The sequence below is a fragment of the Lutjanus erythropterus genome, chromosome 3, assembly GCF_056507025.1.
Source record: "Lutjanus erythropterus isolate fLutEry1 chromosome 3, fLutEry1.hap2, whole genome shotgun sequence".
NCBI lineage: Eukaryota > Metazoa > Chordata > Actinopteri > Lutjaniformes > Lutjanidae > Lutjanus > Lutjanus erythropterus.
Window position 1 is genome coordinate 10,979,124 of NC_139319.1, and position 18,875 is coordinate 10,997,998.

The 18,875-nt window shown below is 39.8% G+C and overlaps 1 protein-coding gene across 1 annotated transcript in view; it reads left to right on the top strand.

Annotated features, from left to right (window-relative positions):
- The window catches only part of gna12a (guanine nucleotide binding protein (G protein) alpha 12a), a 36,308-nt gene extending 28,658 nt beyond the window's left edge, over window positions 1–7,650 (top strand). Inside the window, exons 3-6 of the mRNA XM_084714966.1 lie at window positions 844–894; window positions 2,337–2,537; window positions 2,868–3,074; window positions 6,801–7,650. Coding sequence (XP_084571092.1) covers window positions 844–894; window positions 2,337–2,537; window positions 2,868–3,074; window positions 6,801–6,962 — 621 coding nt within the window. The 3' untranslated portion in view covers window positions 6,963–7,650. The remainder of the gene's footprint in view (window positions 1–843; window positions 895–2,336; window positions 2,538–2,867; window positions 3,075–6,800) is intronic.
- Window positions 7,651–18,875: the final 11,225 nt, after the last annotated feature.

Genomic DNA, 18,875 nt, shown 5'->3' on the forward strand with positions numbered 1-18,875 from the left:
GAATATGTGGATAAAATACGTATCCCAATGCAAGGTTAAGATTGGATATTGTTTGATACTACAAGCAAGGTGATATTTTGCTATTTTCTCATCTAATTTTAGGAAAACTGTCATAGTATAAAAAACACCTGGCAGAAAGGCTTTCTGACAGAAAGCCCTGAAGGCTAAGTCAGGTGATGTAGTATAAAGAGTGACAAAGTCTGTGTAGGAAGCAGATGATGGTGGTTGAATGGATCTATCAAAGAATTTCACACAGGACACTGGAGTTTGAGTCCTGAGTGAAGCCAAACGTTATATTTGAATTATTATTGTCATTTTTTCTTTCCTTTTGTTGTTTTCAATTCTCAGCCAGAGGTCGGTTTAGGAAAAGATTACAAATCCTTTCTGCCAGAAAGCCCTGAGGGCTAACTTCTCTCATGTGCATGTCTTGTTTATGGAACTTCAAAGAGTCATGTCAGTTTGTGTGTGGCGATATGAAAAAAAGCACACCAGATGTGATTATGAGACAACACACAGGGTCCTGTGCTGCTGTTGATCGAGCCCGTCTGTACAAGCAGCTTCACGAGTCAAAATATTATGGGACTGATATGATTAATTTTGGTCATATGGTTTCTGTCTTTTATTGCTGACCGGGGAGAAGCCATCGATTGATGTATTATTAAATCCGAAAAAACAGCTTCCATGAAATGTGAATCAGATAAGGAAGACATGCAAGAAATGAAATTGTTTAGATGAAGTTCTTTAATTTCATTATTTTTGGGGACTTCTAACTTTAATTAATGCCAAATAAAAATGACTCTTGCGTTTTGCATCTGTAATGGATTTTTCTCTTCCTGTCTGCAGAGTGAGTCAGTCAAATACTTCCTGGATAACTTGGATCGCATTGGTCAACTGGTGAGTCACGGTGACTAGTTAAATATTAAAGGGATAGTTCTGATTTTTTTTAAAGTGGGGTTGAATGAGGTACTTTTCCATAATCAGTTAGGAGAGGCAGCAGGAGTACCAGTGTAGGAGGCTAAGCAATGTACTGCTGTTGACAGGGGCAGCGACAAAACATATTTAGGCCACCTAAAAAAATCAATTAGTTTAAGCCTACTCTACATTTAGAATATTTTCATCGCTTTTAGGAAACAGCTGTATTATACTAGCCAAATATCTCTCTCTCCAAAGCCACCAGACTCCAGTCACAATAACACGAACAAACTAAACGAACTCATTGAGGCAGCCGTAGACCAGAAGCTCCTGTGTTCTGTGAGGTAAAATCAAAATTTTGCTAAAGGTGTCTGGTGCCTTTCCCATCCCAAGAGGCTGTCTGACGGCAAAGAAAAGCAGTGAAAATATCCTAATTATAAAGTAGGCTTAAATTAATGAAAGTTTTTAGGTGGAACTGTTTTTTTTAGGTGGTTAAAATGCATTTTGGTGCCGACCCTGTTCACAGCACTGCTCAGCCTCAGTGCTGGTATGGTAAAGTTGAGGAAACTAAAGTTCAAGGCAACTTGCTTCAATAGATTTTAGAGATTTGAGCCAAACTCTTTAGTACGGCCGCAAGATATGTGAAAAAAAAAGTTATGTTTTAATTACTTTGACTGAATTTCGTTATGCTATATGATTGGTGAGTGATCATTTACAATTTTCATTTTTACTGAAAATGAGAACTGCGATGCTGTGATATTTATTGGAGTCTTTACCAAAGAAACATGTTGTCTTTCATCTGCAGAAGAAGATTTTTATGCCAAGTTATCTCTGCAGCTCTACAGCACCTCATTATAATGCTGTTTTCTCACACTTTTTTCTGCTTTAAAAAAAATCTGATTTCATCCTGGCTCTGTGATTAGGATATTGCAATTTCAATAATATTGCGACTAATTGCGCAGCCTTTCTCTTAAGTTTTGGAAAAGTTTTACCACCTACTAATCTTTTGTTGAGATCATTCACGTTTTTCTTTAGATAAACTTGAATCTTTGATTTGTAGAAAAAAAAAGTACTTCCAAACTATTGTGTACTGTAACTCATTGAAGCGAAAGTGAATAATGAGTCGAGTTTATCTAAAGAAGAAAAGTAAATGATCTCAACAAAAGGTTATAGCCTGGCAAATGTTTGTTTAGTTTATTTCAAAACTTAAGAATTTGATTTGGGATCAGAACTCAAAAATCTATGAAATTTTTAGTTGTTACTTTTTTTTCTTTTTTTTACAGTGTAGGTAATAAACTGACTGTGGATAAGTGCCTCATACAAGTCCTTTTCAGATAATTCAAACTATCCCTTTAAAGGCACTTTATATATGTAATTTCTCACCTTCTTCAACTTATAAGAAAATGTTTATCTCCCTTTTTCAGAGCTATATCCCCAGCAAGCAGGACATTTTGTTTGCGAGGAAGGCGACTAAAGGCATCGTCGAGCACGACTTTGTCATCAAGAAGATTCCTTTCAAGATGGTTGACGTCGGCGGGCAGAGGTCCCAGAGACAGAAGTGGTTTCAGTGTTTTGACGGGATCACATCGATACTCTTCATGGTCTCGTCGTCAGAGTACGATCAGGTACAATTCAGGCAGTCATACGTTTCTGATCATGTAACGCCGATGTTGGCGGATTAGTCAGACAGACGGATCATTATTCTCCTGACTTTTAGAATTACGAAATGGACAAGGAACATCAGAGAGACACAACATTTGAGGTTTACACAAAGCCCTCTTTGTGGCTGGCTGTGGAAACTTGATTGTTCCCTCAGTCCTGGCTGCGCTTCAAATCAACAGTCATATGATGACGAATGAATCCTTAATTGGTGCCGAGATAAAACCTGAAAAAACCCAAGGATAACTCTGTCTGTGTGTGTGTGTGTGTGTGTGTGCGTGCGTGCGTGATTCCAGGTCTTGATGGAGGATCGGAGGACAAACCGCCTGGTGGAGAGTATGAATATCTTTGAGACCATCGTCAACAACAAGCTCTTCCTCAACGTGTCCATCATCCTCTTCCTCAACAAAACAGACCTGCTGGTGGAAAAGATTCGCACGGTGGACATCCGCAAGAACTTTCCCGAGTTCAGAGGCGACCCACGCAGGCTAGAGGACGTACAGGTACACACACACACACACACACACACACACACCTTTATGTTGTCAGCATTATGAGTCAGTTTTTCTACTAATTTCTGCTGCAGCTTGTTTTATCGTCGCTCCTTATTTTCTCTCTCTGTATATGAACCCTGCATGCTCTCGCACACCTACACACATACATTACTATTCAACAGCCGTCACATTCACTGCCTGTAGAGTTTCACATTTTGTTCAGGTATCGTTGCTGATGTGTTTTGGCCACAGGTGTCTCTCTTTGATAAGATATTTTCTCTGATGAGATTTACTCTTTCAAGGCCAGTGAAACGAAGGGAGGATATCGGGCCAAGATGTTTTGGGCTGACAGACTCGTCACCTTGGTCCCCGCGGGCTTCAGTGACAGTTTTACTTTTAAAGGTCCAGTGTGTGAGATTTACAGGGACTTATTGGCAGAATATGGTAGAAATGGAATATAATAATATGCATGTAATGTTTCCTTAAGTGGATAATCACCTGAAAATAAGGTAGGTTCTACTACATGCTTGGAAACGAAAGGTGAGACAAGGTGTTTGCAATCTGCAAGCTCACTGCTAGATGCCACAAAATCCTACATACTGGTTTAAACCGGTCATGTTTGGATCTTGATGCATGAAACAGTGGTGTATTCCTGTATTCCTGTCAGGCCTGCACATTTTGAGTGAAATCTACATGGCAAGACCTTTACAGATTTGTCATTGATCACATTTTTTTTGATAATAAACTTAATATTATATTCACAGATGTAAATTCACAAATAAGAAAACATTTTTATTTTTTTAAGTAAATAAAACATTTTGTAAAGCTTATTTCTTTTTCTCCTTATGTGTGTTTCTCCTTTATCCTTATGTTTATTTTGTATACTCAAGCAAGAAGAAACAATACATACTATTAATAAACTTTAATTATATAGCGCTTTTCTTAACAAGGTTATAAAGTGCTTCACAGAAAATGAACAGCTAATAAAGCAGCACATAATAAAAACAAATACTGGTGAAAAAAAAATGCAGAAGGTAAAAATGAACCAAATAGAAACATCACAGACCATAAAAATTTGTAGGATAAAATCGGTTAACAAAGCCGGAGGACAGTGATAAAACCACTTGACCTCGATTAGCAATTCACAAACGCCTTTCTATAAAAGAAGGTTTTGAGCGAGGATTTAAAAGAAGCTAATGAAGTAGCTTGTCTAAACTCGATAGGTGGACTGTTCCACAGCCTGGGGGCTCCGACAGCAAAGACCCGGTCACCTTTAGTCACGAGCCGGGATCTGGGGATCAACCAGGAGAGCTGCGTCCATGGATCTCAGTGACCACCAAGGCACATGAGGGATCAAAAGATCCTTTAAGTAATTTGGAGCAAAGCCGTTCAATGCTTTAAAAGTTAAAAGAAGAATTTTAAAATCAATACGAAACAAAACCAGGAGCCAGTGTGGGTTGTCCGTATTTTTTTTGTGCCTGTTAAAATTCGAGCAGCAACATTTTGTACTGGTAATATCCCGTGTGCTCACAGTTGTAGACTAATAAAGTCCAGGTGAATGGACGCTGCTCTAAAAGTCAAACTGGTCAACTAAGAGAAAGGGGAAGCTACTCAGCTCACTTCAGGCACACTTTCACTGAGGCAAGGATTTAATTTAAAAAAGCCTTTACTGGTTGGGACTTGTCAAGGTTAAAAATCTCACAAAACACCAACTGGTTTCGACCCACACTGGGTCTTCTTCGGGGCATGAATGGAAAGAGGAGCCACCAGGACTGGAGTGTTGTGATTCCTTATATAAACAATTACTGGGCAGGTGGTTGAATCACACCAGCCAATCACACACTGAATACAGCTCATTTAGGCAAATAGTGGCCAGGTGGCGAAATCGCTCCAGCTTATCACACACTGAAGACTCCTCATGCAGACAATTAGTGACCAGGTGGCCAAATTTCAGGACGATGTGGCAAACAGTCCATATTCACAAGCAATAAATACACAGATTAGAAAACTGACATCAGCACAACAGTAACAGAATCAAAATGATTTACAAATAGGGTCTGAAATCTGTTTCCTCATTAAGACCTGGACACACCAAAGCATCAAATTTAAAAACAGGTTGTAGCCTTGATACGCCCAAAACAATAAAGGCTTTTTAAATTATATTCTTGACTCAGTGGAAGTGTGCCTGAAGTGAGTACAGTGGCTTCCTTTTTCCCTTATTTTGTATACAGCTCCATGTATACTTGTGGTTTGCTAAAAGAAGAAAGAAATATTGTTAAAAAATTAGGGAAATCTGTAGTGTGCAATAACATTGTTCAGTACCGCAGTGACAATATGACCTGCGATAAATAAACATGTATTGATCGACATATGAGCTTTTTACCTCTGGAAGTTGCTGGAACTGTTCATTAACTGTGTTTGAAACAAAATAATTCCAAACCACAATTTCCTCGCTCTTTTCTCCTTCCTCAGCCATCGTGCTTGCTTACCTCACAGCTGCCGCAGTTGACAGCTAGCTGGAGCTTCATCTGATTGGTCACATGGTGTGAATGTACGGCCCATGTATCCATCTGGGAGGTCAAACGTTCCCCTGCTGAATGCGAATGCAAGACGCTTGTAAATAAAATGAATTTTCTTAATAATCGCATTTCAGGCAGTCTGTTGCAATGTGTTTATCATGCCTGTTCACATCACCATGACACTGAAAATATGATTTATTGGTCAGCACTTCCTGTTCTCTATACTAGACTCACTGTGTTAGAGTTAGTGAGCTCACATCTGTTTTCTGTCCTTTTACTTTCCCCTCGTGGTCATCAGAGAGTTTACACCCCCTATGGGTGTGGTCCACTGCACACCTGTGGTAAATTAGGTCATTGCCATGACAATGCTGCGTACAAGTGACTTGCTGTTAACATTTTTCATGCTCTGATTAAGGCCTTTTTGGTCAAAAACTGTCAGCAATGACATTTTAACAAAATGTGAGGCTTTATAGACATTGATTGCTTTGATGGTGTCACATTTTTCTACTTTTGAAACTGGGCTGCACAAGAAATTCATTAACAGGACGAGCCGCCGCTTGTCACAAACTGGCTCACTGTATCTGGCAAAAAGGGGAGACCAGTCAATGCCAGCTGAGTATTTTATAGAGAATAAACAAACAAAACTAGTTGCAAAAAGTTTGGGGTGTGGAGATGAATTGCAGCAGGAATGTGTATGAGTGTTGAAAGCTGCAAAACCAAAACCTGGTGATGTGCAGGTGTGACCTCGCCTTTTTACTGATTTTAAATGCAGTTAAAAATATATGTATATTGTTTTTGAGAGTGTTTGTGAAGGACTGACAGTGCAACGAGGGGAGAAAATACAGATTCTGTAGTGAGGGAGTGCACAGCTTTTTCCTTCCAGTGCAACTGTGTTCAGCCCTGGAAACATACTTTGATATTATTATTCATTAGAATGGAAATATTCTGAATATGTTAATGTATAGCTATGTTTAATAATCATTTTCTTTTCATCCTGCTGCCCCACAATGATTCTTCCTCCATTTGAAGTCTTTGTCATGCACATGTGTACATGTAAAAAGCAGATTAGAAAACTGGTTAGCCGTACAAATGGCCAACAGTTCGATTTTCTCCAGGTTTTGTCTAATCTCCTACACTGATTATGGAAACAGGGTTTCTTTTATACATGATGTTTAAGAAATCAGATACATGAGTGTGTCTGCTCTGCTCCCTCCAGGCGTTCCTGGTGCAGTCGTTCAGCCGTAAGAGGAGAAACCGGGGTAAGCCGCTCTTCCACCACTTCACCACTGCTATAGACACAGAAAACATTCGTTTTGTCTTTCACGCCGTCAAGGACACCATCCTGCAGGAAAACCTCAAAGATATCATGCTGCAGTGACCTTTGTGCTGCAGACGACGGCTTCTCTGACTGTAAACTGTGAAATCAGCCACGAATCAGGGCCTGGAGGACACTACAGCCCACGGGTGTGTTTTACACTGACCTGTGGAGCCGACAGTGTGGATTAAACTGAACTCTGAACCCGTGGAGACATGAAGTGACTCTGGACCTGCTGGCCTGTGTCAGCCCCTGTGGAACACCCCCCCCCCCCCCCTTGATCCTGCATTTAACCTGTATAAATGTGTGTATGCTGGAAAGACAGTCGCCTTCTCCTTCATGTAGCTCTCAAATGTTTTTAAAAATGAAGGAAAAAAAAAAACAGAAAAGCACCGACTACATGACATGAGCACTGAAAGTGTTTTTTCTCAGATGTATGTAAAACGACACTCTCAGAAATAAGGGTTCTTCCTGAAGGGCTGAGGTTCCACTCAGAACCATTTGCTTGTGAAGAAGATCTTCATGGGTTCTTTGTAAGACTCAGGGTTCCACCAAGAACCCTTTTCATCCAAAGAACCCTTTTGCATTAAGGGTTCTTTGCATCATAATATAAAAAGATTCTCGGTAGAACCCCCTGGATGGGTTCTTGTTAAAACCTTTGGAATGTGAAAGGGTTCTAGATAGTTGGAATATAAAAGGGTTCCCTGTAGAACCCCATTGGCGGGTTCTAGATGAAACTTCTGGAATATAAAGGGGTTATCGGTAGAAGGGTTTTAGATTAAACCCTTGGAAACCCTTGGAAAATGAAAGGGAACCCTTGGAGAGTTCCAGATAGATGGACTATGAAAAGGTAGATGGGTTCTTTGTTGAATCCCTGAGAGGTTCTAGATGAAATTCCTGTTCAATGAAAGGAAACCCACTGGGGGTGGTTCTAGATGAAACCCTTGAGAAATAAAAGGGTTCTTGGAAGAAACCCCATTCTTGATAAAAAATCATTGGAATATGAAAGGGATCTCCATAGAACACCCCGGGTAGGTTCTTGAAGAAACCCCTGGAGTACAAAAAGGGTTCTCAGTAGAACCCCTGGGTGTTTTTTTGTGGAAGAAGGGTTCTGTGTAGAACCTCTCATATGGGGTATAAACCTTTATGTTGGGTTCTTGGTAGATCTCTCCGAAAGGGTTCTGAGTCAAGCCTTTCAACTTTGGTTCTACCAGGAACCATAAAGTTTTCTCCCATGGGAGCGAGCTGAAGAACCCTTCATGGTTCCAGTTAGCACCTTTATTTCTGAGAGCGTGATGACGACCCTGTCACTAAACCACATCAGACTGCTGCTGGTTGTAGCTGATGATGAAGCTGTGTGAGAAAGAAGCAGGAGGGAGAGACAGAAAGAAAAAGGAAGAAGAAAGAAAGTTGAGAACGAGCTGCAGAACGCCTCGTCCTGACGTACACGTGACGGACGGAGGGAGGGAGGGAGAGGGGTGAGGGTTTGGGCCTGTACTGGTCATATGCTGTGTTATGTGATAAGGTTGCACAAGTGTTCCTGTCAGTGAACTTCAGCAGAGGAAGGAGCGATGAGCCTCCTCTGTCCTGTCCTCCTCTCTGTCTTTACCTCTCCTCCGCTGCCTGCGTTCATTCTCCTGTTCCCGCCATCTTACCAGAGATGAACAGCTGCAGATAACGAGTCTTATCCCTCTTATCCTTCCCTTCTCCTCTCCTCTCCTCTCCTCTACTCAACGGCACAATAGACGGATTGTTCGTCTCCTCCCTCTCCAGCAGAAACAGTAGACGGTCAAATTAAAGACTCCTCTTAAGAAACACACAGCTCCTGGTCTTGCATGAGTTATGGTTCATCTCTTTCCCCACGGCTTCTTCTGTTTCCCACCAACGTCCCAGCAGAAGTACCACAATCGCCTGCTTAGACTTCACTTGAGGCAAATTCTAAGTACCCCCTTTACAGGAGGGTTTTGGTGTATGGTTACACCACTCGCTCCCGGTCTTTTGTCCTGTAAACGTGAAGGGAAAAGCAGAGAATGACAGGGTTGAACTGTAAATGACCTCATTCCCATCATTGTTGTCGTGACGGACTTCTGTAGCAGACAGGGTGGGAGGTCTACCGAGATGATTGGCACAAAACATCAAAACTACAACGAGCCAGATTGAACAAAACCACAGGGACGTTTGCTAACATATGCAGATGATACTCAGTGAGTTTCTTCCTCTTTACCAAGATTGATATTTTCAACATCAGGGGTTTATGATCACACTAATACCAAGCTAATACCATAGAAAAAAGTTCTGGTGCTGCAACAATTGACCTTTCTTAAGTGCCGCCCCTTTTTTGCTCTGTGCTCCAATAACAGAAGTTTGTTACCTGCTGGACCCTCAGTCAATTTTCTCCTTCCCTGTCTCTGTGTTTAGAGATATGCCGTCTGCTCGGCTCGTCTATTTGGAAAGATGATCAAATTTTGAAGATTGTGGAAAGATCCCAATCTTTCCATGGCCTTCACATGGGCTGCGACTAACACATATTCCCCTGTCGATTAATCTGTGGATTATTTTCTCAATTAACTGATAAGTTGTTTGGTCTATAAAATGTAAGAAAATGGTGATGTTGGGTAGAGTTTCCCACATTCAATTTACAATCATAAAGGAGTAAAGAAGCCAGAACGTATTATCTTTATTTATTTTTTCCATTAAAAAAAATCAATTGTCAAAGTAGCTGGTGAATAACTTAATAATCAGTTAATTGATTAATCAGCTGGCTAATTACCTCGCTAATCTACAGCAAGTGTTAGCTACCTAGTTAGATCTGTTAGTCAGTACAATGGTTCCTATCTAGCTAGCTAATTTACATCAGTCATATGTTAGGGTTAGTTTACATCTGTCTGTCTGTCTGTGCCATCTTGTCTACATAGCGGAAGAGGTGGGGCTACCAAACTTGTGAACATGGTGGCCCAGTTGGCCAAGGAAGCAGCCGTGGTGACTCCAGTGGCCTCAGCAGCCCGTCATAAATGGAGATTGTGGCGTATTTTTAACCTCCCAAGAGTGCAAACATTGAAATTGAACACAAAAGACTAAGTAAACAAGCCAGTCAGTGTCTTGGAAGGTGGCAGTCGGCTCTGCCCGGCTTCACTGCACCCTAAAAGATAAAAGAAGCTGAAATCGGGATTTCTGGTAAGGACACAACCATCGCCCTCAATTTGAGACAGCACTATTGAAATTCGCATCCTACACAAGTGAGTGCATAGTGTGCAAAGTGTACCACATGACAGTGTACTAACTGAAGCATCTGCACCGAGACACAGCTTATATAAATGTATTTTTTACAGTTCCACAGAGGTTCTTTTGAGTACCAAGCTTTCTCAACTGTTATTAGAGCATGGAGCAAAAAGGGGTTGGATTTAGGACGGGTGAATTGTGCGAAACCAACTGGTATTAGAGAGGTGCATCTAATGAAATGGCCTCTAACTGTATGTTGTTGTGTTTACAGCTTGTTCTGATGAATGCAGCTCCACAAAAAAAAAAAAAACTTTTGATGGAGGTTAATGAATCGATTATTCAAAAAAATAATCCGCAGCTTAGTCACTCATCACCAGTTGCAGCCCTGTTTCACCACTGGGAGTTAGCTGGTATTGTATCAAAAAGAAACAGTGCTGTTGCTATGGTTACTTGCAGTTTAATACGTCTTTGTGCACTGATTTATAAAAACTGTGGTTAAACTGTTGAACCAGAACTCTGAGACATCCTGTTATGTGATTTTGATGGATACCTGCCAGCCAAAGAGAAACACGTCTTTTCAGAAAATCTGTTAAAAATCTGAACCCGTATCCTTCCTTTGGTTCTTCAAATCAGATTCTTTCTAATCTGTTTTCAAGTGGAGAACCCATGAAACGAAAATGTTGATTTGCATGATGTGTATTTTGGTACGCAGCAGTAGGACACAGCTGGGCTGCTCCTCCCACCCCGAGTATTCAGTCCAAACGGCCTCGATGGGAATGAGGCTAATCATGAGCACTTCCACATGCCTTATTATTATTATAAGACTGTTATTAAACTGTGTAATTTGTATGTATTTGTGTGTGTTTGCATAGTGACTTATGGCCTTTTTTTGTGCATGTTCATACATCTTGTACATAGAATACTGTAAGTATTTGACTGACACTGTGTGTACTGTGGTAACCTTACAATACAAACACCACTCTGCCTAACAGCATCACTGTAACTGTTAACTAACCTACCTTTTCCACTCACATGAGTTTTTTGTAAGTATCGTCATTGCACTGGATGTGACCGAGAGAAAACAACCAGAGAGGAAAATGTCTAGGGGGGTAAAAAAAAAAAAAAAAAAAAGGCAATGAAACAAATAAACAGACGGCAGACTTTTAAAGGCGAGCAGGATGGAGGCAGAGGATGAAACGAGGGAGGGAGGGAGGTCTTCTGCTTTTGTTTTTTGTTTCCCAGTGCCTTGGCTCTGTGCTCTGTGGTGAAATACACTGCCGTTTGCTGACATGCTGTTTCTTTATTTTCTCAGTGTGTGTGTGTTGGAGTGTGTATACAGCAAAGCAAGAGGTCAGGACCCTCTGAGCTGGAGAGTGAAAAGTGGTAAAAAAAAAAAAAAAAAAAGAGAAGCAGGCAGGAGGAAATGGAGTGAGATAGAGGTTTGGAGGGGGAAATTCTGATAGAATTACAAGCTACTTGATTAAAAAATGTAGTTAGCAACCTAAACCAATTCACAATATTAAAATAACGTAACCTTTGGATTACCTCAGTACCAAATATGCAGTAATTATAATTATAAAACCTAATTTAATGTTTTATGTGTATTGTTAGGTTTATTGTCTGTGCAGCTATAGTGGTAATTATGCACCTTAAGATGCCCTGCTAATTACACTTAAAACTTAAAGCAAAACTGACATTTATTATTCCCAGACACCATCCTGGTCACCAGCATCACCACCCACAGTCCTAAGACTTCTGTATAGCTAATGTTAGCAGTTGGTCTGTGTAGCTAACATTAGTGGTTGGTCTGTGTAGTTAACATTAGCAGTTGGTCTGTGTAGCTAACATTAGCAGTTGGTCTGTGCAGCTAACATTAGCAGCTGTCTGTGTAGTTAACATTAGCGGTTGTCTGTCTAGCTAACATTAGCGGTTGGTCTGTGTAGTTAACATTAGCGGTTGTCTGTCTAGCTAACATTAGCGGTTTGGTCTGTGTAGTTAACATTAGCGGTTGGTCTGTGTAGTTAACATTAGCAGCTGTCTGTGTAGCTAACATTAGCGGTTGGTCTGTGTAGTTAACATTAGCAGTTGTCTGTCTAGCTAACATTAGCGGTTGGTCTTTCCTGACAGTGTTTCTTTAAATTAGATGTTGTAATCCTGTTACATCTAACCCATCACTCCTCAGGCCTGATGAGATGTCAGAGAATTCTTGAAAATGAAGGAGAGGAAGGAGAGATGTGGGTGAAAAAATAAATTCAAACATGTTTTTCTTGTGTCCTGGGGCACTTCTATGAACACGAGAAGCCCTGTTGCAAAGCCAAAAAGCAGAGAGTTGGGGCTCTTGATAAGTAATGTCATACTGATGTACAGCCGGGAGGCTAACCATGGGCTTTTATTCCACATAATGTAATATGAGGCTCATCAGCGAGAGCTATCAGACCACTGGGCATACGAGTAAAGCTGAAGTCAGGCGATATCTCCGTTACCCAGCAGAGTCTGACCTTTGCTTTGGCTTTTAATCAGAGGAGCTCTGATACATAACAGGCTGCACGTCTCAGGAGAGAGGGAGGGAGCCCAGAAACAACCAGAACAGAGTTTTACCGTTGTTTTAGAAATCATTGGTTAACATAGATTTATTTATACAGGATGTGAGGAGAATGTAATTTAAGGCCTAAACACACACCGCACAAACACATGTGACGGCCGTGTACGGGATCTGTGGAACCAAAAATGACCCTGTGAATGGGCAGGCAGGCACAGACTGGGGGAGGGACAGACAAAGGGAGGAAGAGGGAATACAAGAAAAAGTAAGAGGATAGAGGGAGGAGGAGGGAGAGGAGAGGGGGAGGAGGAGGAGGAGGTCATGTTTCCTCTGTTGAGCCCACTTCCTGTCCTGATCCCAAAATGGAGAGACTGTAAGAACGACATCCCTCCGCCCCCCCACCTCCTACACACACACACACACACACACACACACACACACACATCAGAGAAACCCAAACCAACCTCCCGCAGCCTCCTACAAAGGAGATGAGAGGAAAAAGCAGGGAGCAGAAAAATATATCCCCAGTGGTCTCTGAAACATAAGGAAGCCTTCGTTTACAGAGGCAGAGAGGCGCAGGACATTTTGTCCTCAAGTTGCACCATGTGTGTGTATGTGTGTGTGTGTGTGTGTGTGTGTTATGTATGGCCTTTACATATGTGTATGTATGTGTGTATCTGGGTTAAACTGAGTTCAACTGTATACTGTGGTCGTTACAAACACATCAGTGCAGGACAGTTTAATTCATTGTGTTTGACTGACACACTGATTTTGACCAAACTATTTTATTTCAGAGATTTATTCAATTTCCATATTGAATAAATCAGGATTATTAGAACATTTAAAGGTCCATTGTGAGAGATTCAGGGGGGTTATTGGCAGAAATACTCAAATGAGTGTAATTAAGTAGCTTTTTTTGGCTACTTTGTGTATTTTCAAGTCTGTACTTAAGTATGCATTACAAGATGTAATCTTCTTAGTTACTTTTAAAATCATAGTTGACTACTGAGTACAATTTGAATTAATCTCTAAATCTTTCATCCGCATTTTAGAAGCCAATCAGATTCTGGTTTGTTAAACCAAAACCAAACAAAATAAAACAAAACACTTCTGTCTTTGGGTTTAAAACTGCACCGTTACGGACAGAAAACTTGGTAACCAAATAATCAGTATTTCGTCAAACATGAACTGACAGGACAAAGGCACATCTCATCTCCCTCCAGCAGCACAGATGTTTTCTCTCTAACCGGCCGGTTACTGTCACCGTATACTGCTGTGGTCGTCACAGCTGATTAAAAGATACGAGATGGAGCATCTGAAAAGACAAGTAACCATTATAACCTCATTTTAGATTTCATTTAAACTGGTTTGGCAGGGTGTATGTATTCCAATTACTTTTAATGTAATCCAAGTATCACAACATGAAAGTAATGCAACTTGATTACCTTCCATTATTTTGGATTATGTCAATATAAAATATGGTGAAATTGTTTGGCCTAAAATAGTGTTTTTAGGGCTGCAACTAACAATTATTTTCATCAATGCTGAATCTGTTGACTACTTTCTCAATTAATCAATCAGTTGTTGGGTCCATAAAATGTCAGAAATTTTTGATCAAAGCCCAAAATGACGTCCACGTTTGTCCACAACACAAAAATATTCAGTTTACTGTCAGAGAGGAGTAAAGAAACCAGAAAATATTTGCATTTTGACCTTTAATTAAAAAATGACCCAATTGACCCCATTGATTAATTTAAATTTTTACCCAGTGATGCAATTTAAAGACCAGACTATTGAACTGACTGACTGACTTCGTGTGCTGTGCATGTTTAATATATCGTTATTTACTTTAAAATTGTAATCCATTTTTATTAAACGTAACTTATCTGGTTATATATTTTTTATCTGTAACCGTAATGGAATACAGTTGCCTTTATTTGTATCCAGATTACATCATCCTTTACATGTAATCTCTTACTTCTCAGGCCTGCAGTTAACATACAGTAGTAACCATAGTAACCTCATTGCCCTGTAAATCGATCAGAACACATTAGCATTCATCCGGCAACCACAATAAATACCAGAGCAACTTCTTATTAACACACCAGCAGCAACCCAAAGACCAGAAATATCACATATCAACCGCACGTAAACACACAAAGAATCACCACAAACAACATCGACACCTTGCAAAAACTTGAGTGACATTTAAATTTTAATTAGCCTCTTTGGCAACACCTTTGCAGCCACATGGCAACTAGTTCACATCATATTACGAACCACCTAGTAACAATCTACCAACCATTAAACAACACCTGACTATAATACTAACCCAAGATGTTTTGTTAGCAACTTTGAGTTCAGAGTCCTAAACAAGTGATTATGTAACAGCGAGTGTCCGGCCTCATTGATTTACAAAGGTACTTAGCTGTTACGCTAACATTAGCTAAGCATTAGCTTAATATTAGCCCAGACTTACCGTTCTTTGTGCAACTTCAAATGCTGAACGAAGCTGGAAGTTGCTGCTTCTCTGTCTGAAATGTTCAATTTTCATACAGTAATTAATTGTCGTTGATCACCTTGTAGTTTTTGTATACAAATGAAATTATTTGTTGAGTTTTCTAATTGGAGCTCTCTACTGTAACGTTAGCTCTTCATGTTTCTCTCCTGCCACATGATTGGATGCTGTCGGATTGGTTCAAACAGCTTCCTGGGAATGAATCACGCTGACGTGAGTCGATTCAGGAAACGAAGGGAAATTCACTTATTCATGGCTCAACTTTTACATAACAGACTATTTGATTTTGGGTTTAGGGATAAGGTATCAAGTATTTTATTTTAAAGTCAAAAGAGCCAAGTCATTAGTGATTAGTCGGTGGTGTAAAAAATCCAAGTTGTATTGCGAGTCTTTTTGATTTTGTCAAGTCGAGTTTAAAGCCATCAGGTTTGTGACTCGAGTCCACACCTCTGATTTGTTAAGTCAGGTTTAACAGGTTATAATTAGCTAATATTATATTAGAGAACTGGTGTATGTTAGAAATATTCGAGAACATGTCAGTGAAATTTCAGAAAAGTCTGTTTACTATTCTCGTACCCACAGACCTCAGTGCCATCACACACATTTATCTGTATAGCTGTGAGTGTGTGTGTGTGTGTGTGTGTGTGTGTGTGTGGGTCTGAATGTGTATACGGCTGCATGTGTGTGAGTGAATTTGGTCTCATGACTCTGGTTAAGCTGATGTTTCCCTAAGGCTGTTTTGATTGGACCTACAGCTGAACTCTGATATTTAATAATGAGCCAAGTACTCCCTGGGTTTCTGCCTCCCCCCTCACACACACACACACACACACACACACACACACACACACACACACAGGGGGAGCAAACCAAACGACTGAATCACACACAGAAATATAAACAACTAGCGGTTCATTAGCTGATGATTTGGCCATGACACATCACTGGACCCCAGGCCGTCACGTCATTAAACCACTTCTGTTTTAGTTCACACTGACAGTGGATTTAAGTCAGTGATGCCTGGCGTCTTATCTGCTCTGCAGGATGTGTTTTCTCTTCTGGAGAAAAGCCTTGAGGCAGTTAATCAGGGGAGATGAGCACAACAGATAAACACTTGCAAATGGATAGATGCTGATAAACAAAACTACTCATGTGTGCTTACATCTTACATCAATCTTAAAACTTCAACACTCTTAAAACGAGTAAATTGAGCACGTGGAAATAATTTATCAATCAGTTATACATCCTGTTTGTCCATCTGCATGTACAGTATACTTTCATTCTTGTGCAACGAAGGTGGTTTGGAGGAGCAGGAGAGACATGAACTGGGTAGACGTCTCCCTCCACTGGTAGAAAAGGAGAAATGCAGCATTTTAATGGACTGGTACTGCACTCTAAATTTTGGCTCTCATCTTTCTCACAATTTTTTTGACATAATAAGTAATTTTTTGGCACACTGCACACACAGAACAACTATGTTTTTAAGGATAAGAGGCATGAGGAGACACAATATGAAGAAAATTAAATAATGTACTGTGTATCTAGGATGGATTTCTGGTAAGAGAAAAGTAATGTAGACTGTTTTTAATTAAAACACTTATTTTGTCTTAGCAGAGACTGAGGCTAGGTTGTATCAACAAGTATTATTTTTAAACCCCATTAAATCATGGCTTAAGTTTAAATTATGCTACACCAAATGTTTAAAAATAAGAAAGATTTAATTTAAATTTATCTTTAAACCTCAGTTTAGTTTTTACTCTAAATCTAGATTAAATTTAATTGTTTCACCAAAAATTTAAACTCCAATTTAAACTGTGATCCAGTGTTAACTTTAAACTACACTTGAGGAGGCTTAACTTTTAAAATGGCTGCCTTTTGTTTAGAACAAAATAATCAAGTTCATCAGAGAAAGTTAAGAGACAGACTCAAGACAACTGAGATTTATGACACATCTCTCTGACACTCCAGTAAACAATTCAACGTTCCATTCACCTTTTTTTCACCAGCTGTTATGGCTGTATGTTCCTGTTGCTGTTGTCCTTTTCTTTCGCAGCTCTGTCCCTGATTGCTCATGAGGTTCACCTGGTCAGAGTAAGATGCTCAAACGCACCTGTGCAGGTAAGTGGGAGTTGAGTCTGCCTCTCAACATGAGATTGTTTTTGTGTTGCTTTGAACTTGTGTTTTGACTTGATGCCTTTTGCTAGTCTTGATTAAGTATCTTTATTTGTATTTTGTGTTTGTGAATCCAATGTGTTTGGTCATTTTAAAGGTGTCTCTTTGTCAGTTATTTGGATTAATTGTGGAGTGTTGTTTGCCCCAGTAGGACCACCTTAGGGTGGAACATGACAGCAAACAGTGTAACATCCCATTAACCTTTTAGCCAGTTAGCGAACAATGTAACTTTTTAACAACTTTTTAGCTAGCTTGCAAAGAATGTTTTTTTTATTTTTTTTTTTTAGCTAGCTAATAACAATTTAACATTTAAAAACAACTTTTTAGCAAGTTAAAAAAATATATATATTTAAAAAAAAACAACTATATGCTAGCTAACAAACAATGTAATATTTAAAAAACTCTTTTTAGCTAGCTAACAGCAATGTAACATTAAAAATAACTTTTGGGGGGGAAAGCAGTCGCTCAGTCTGTGAGGACTTGGCTTGGAAAACGAAGGTTGGTTGTTCAAGTATAGTCAGTGTGTGATGTTTGTATATACGTGTGTATTTTCCCTAAGAGGGACAAATAAAGTATGTCTTCTTCTGGGGGAAAAAAAAAGAATTGGCTAGCTAGCAAACAATGTGACATTTTCTTAACTTTTTGGATTTTCTCATGTTAAAACGTTGCTAAACTCTGATAAGAACTAATAAACAATGCATTTTTATGCATGCATAAAACATGCAGATTGTTGAACACTTTTGCCAGATTGTACGTGAGTCAGTCATACAGCAGGGCGCAGCGTGGCTCCACTCACTCTCACGTTCAAACCTGAATTTAACAAACTTTGCTCTTCTTCCCGTCAGTGAATGTGCGACCTGTCATCATGAGTAAGTCTGACTCTTTTATGATCTACCTGAACAGCCTGATCCCGGTCATTAGGCTCGCCATTGTTCAACATGAATTAGTTGGTTTTGAGTGAATGCATACGCAGCACCTGCTGTTATAGTCTCTGACATCTGGTTAATTGTTCATAAATGTCCAGACTGTGCTGTCAGAGGGAAAGTACGCTCAGGAAAAGTTCAGAGGTTTGTCTATTTTTATGTGCAGCCTTTTGGTAAAGCTGTTGAGAAAAGATCAGATTTCAAATGTCAGGTCTCACGTAGCGTAATTAATGTGTCAGAATGCATCATTACTAATGCATCATTTACTCAGTAAATTACATCTAAACACCATTGTTATTCTGTCAGTAGTCTATCAACACTAACAGCGTGAGTTTTCCTCTCCACTTGGTTTAAGGAATGAAAATAACCAGCTACAAATACTCTCACTGCTTGAGGAGCTGATACAGCTATAATACACATCTCTACAATTACATATAAGATGTTTATTCTTTATTTATCTCTTTAAAAAAAAAAAAAATCCTGTTTACCCCGTATGGTTAAGCCATGAATGTGAAGCCTGCAGCAGCTCTACTGTAACAAGGACAAAGACATCTGGATTTTCTGTTCTGGTTGAAGTGTTTTACGCACAAACAGCCGCCCAAGAG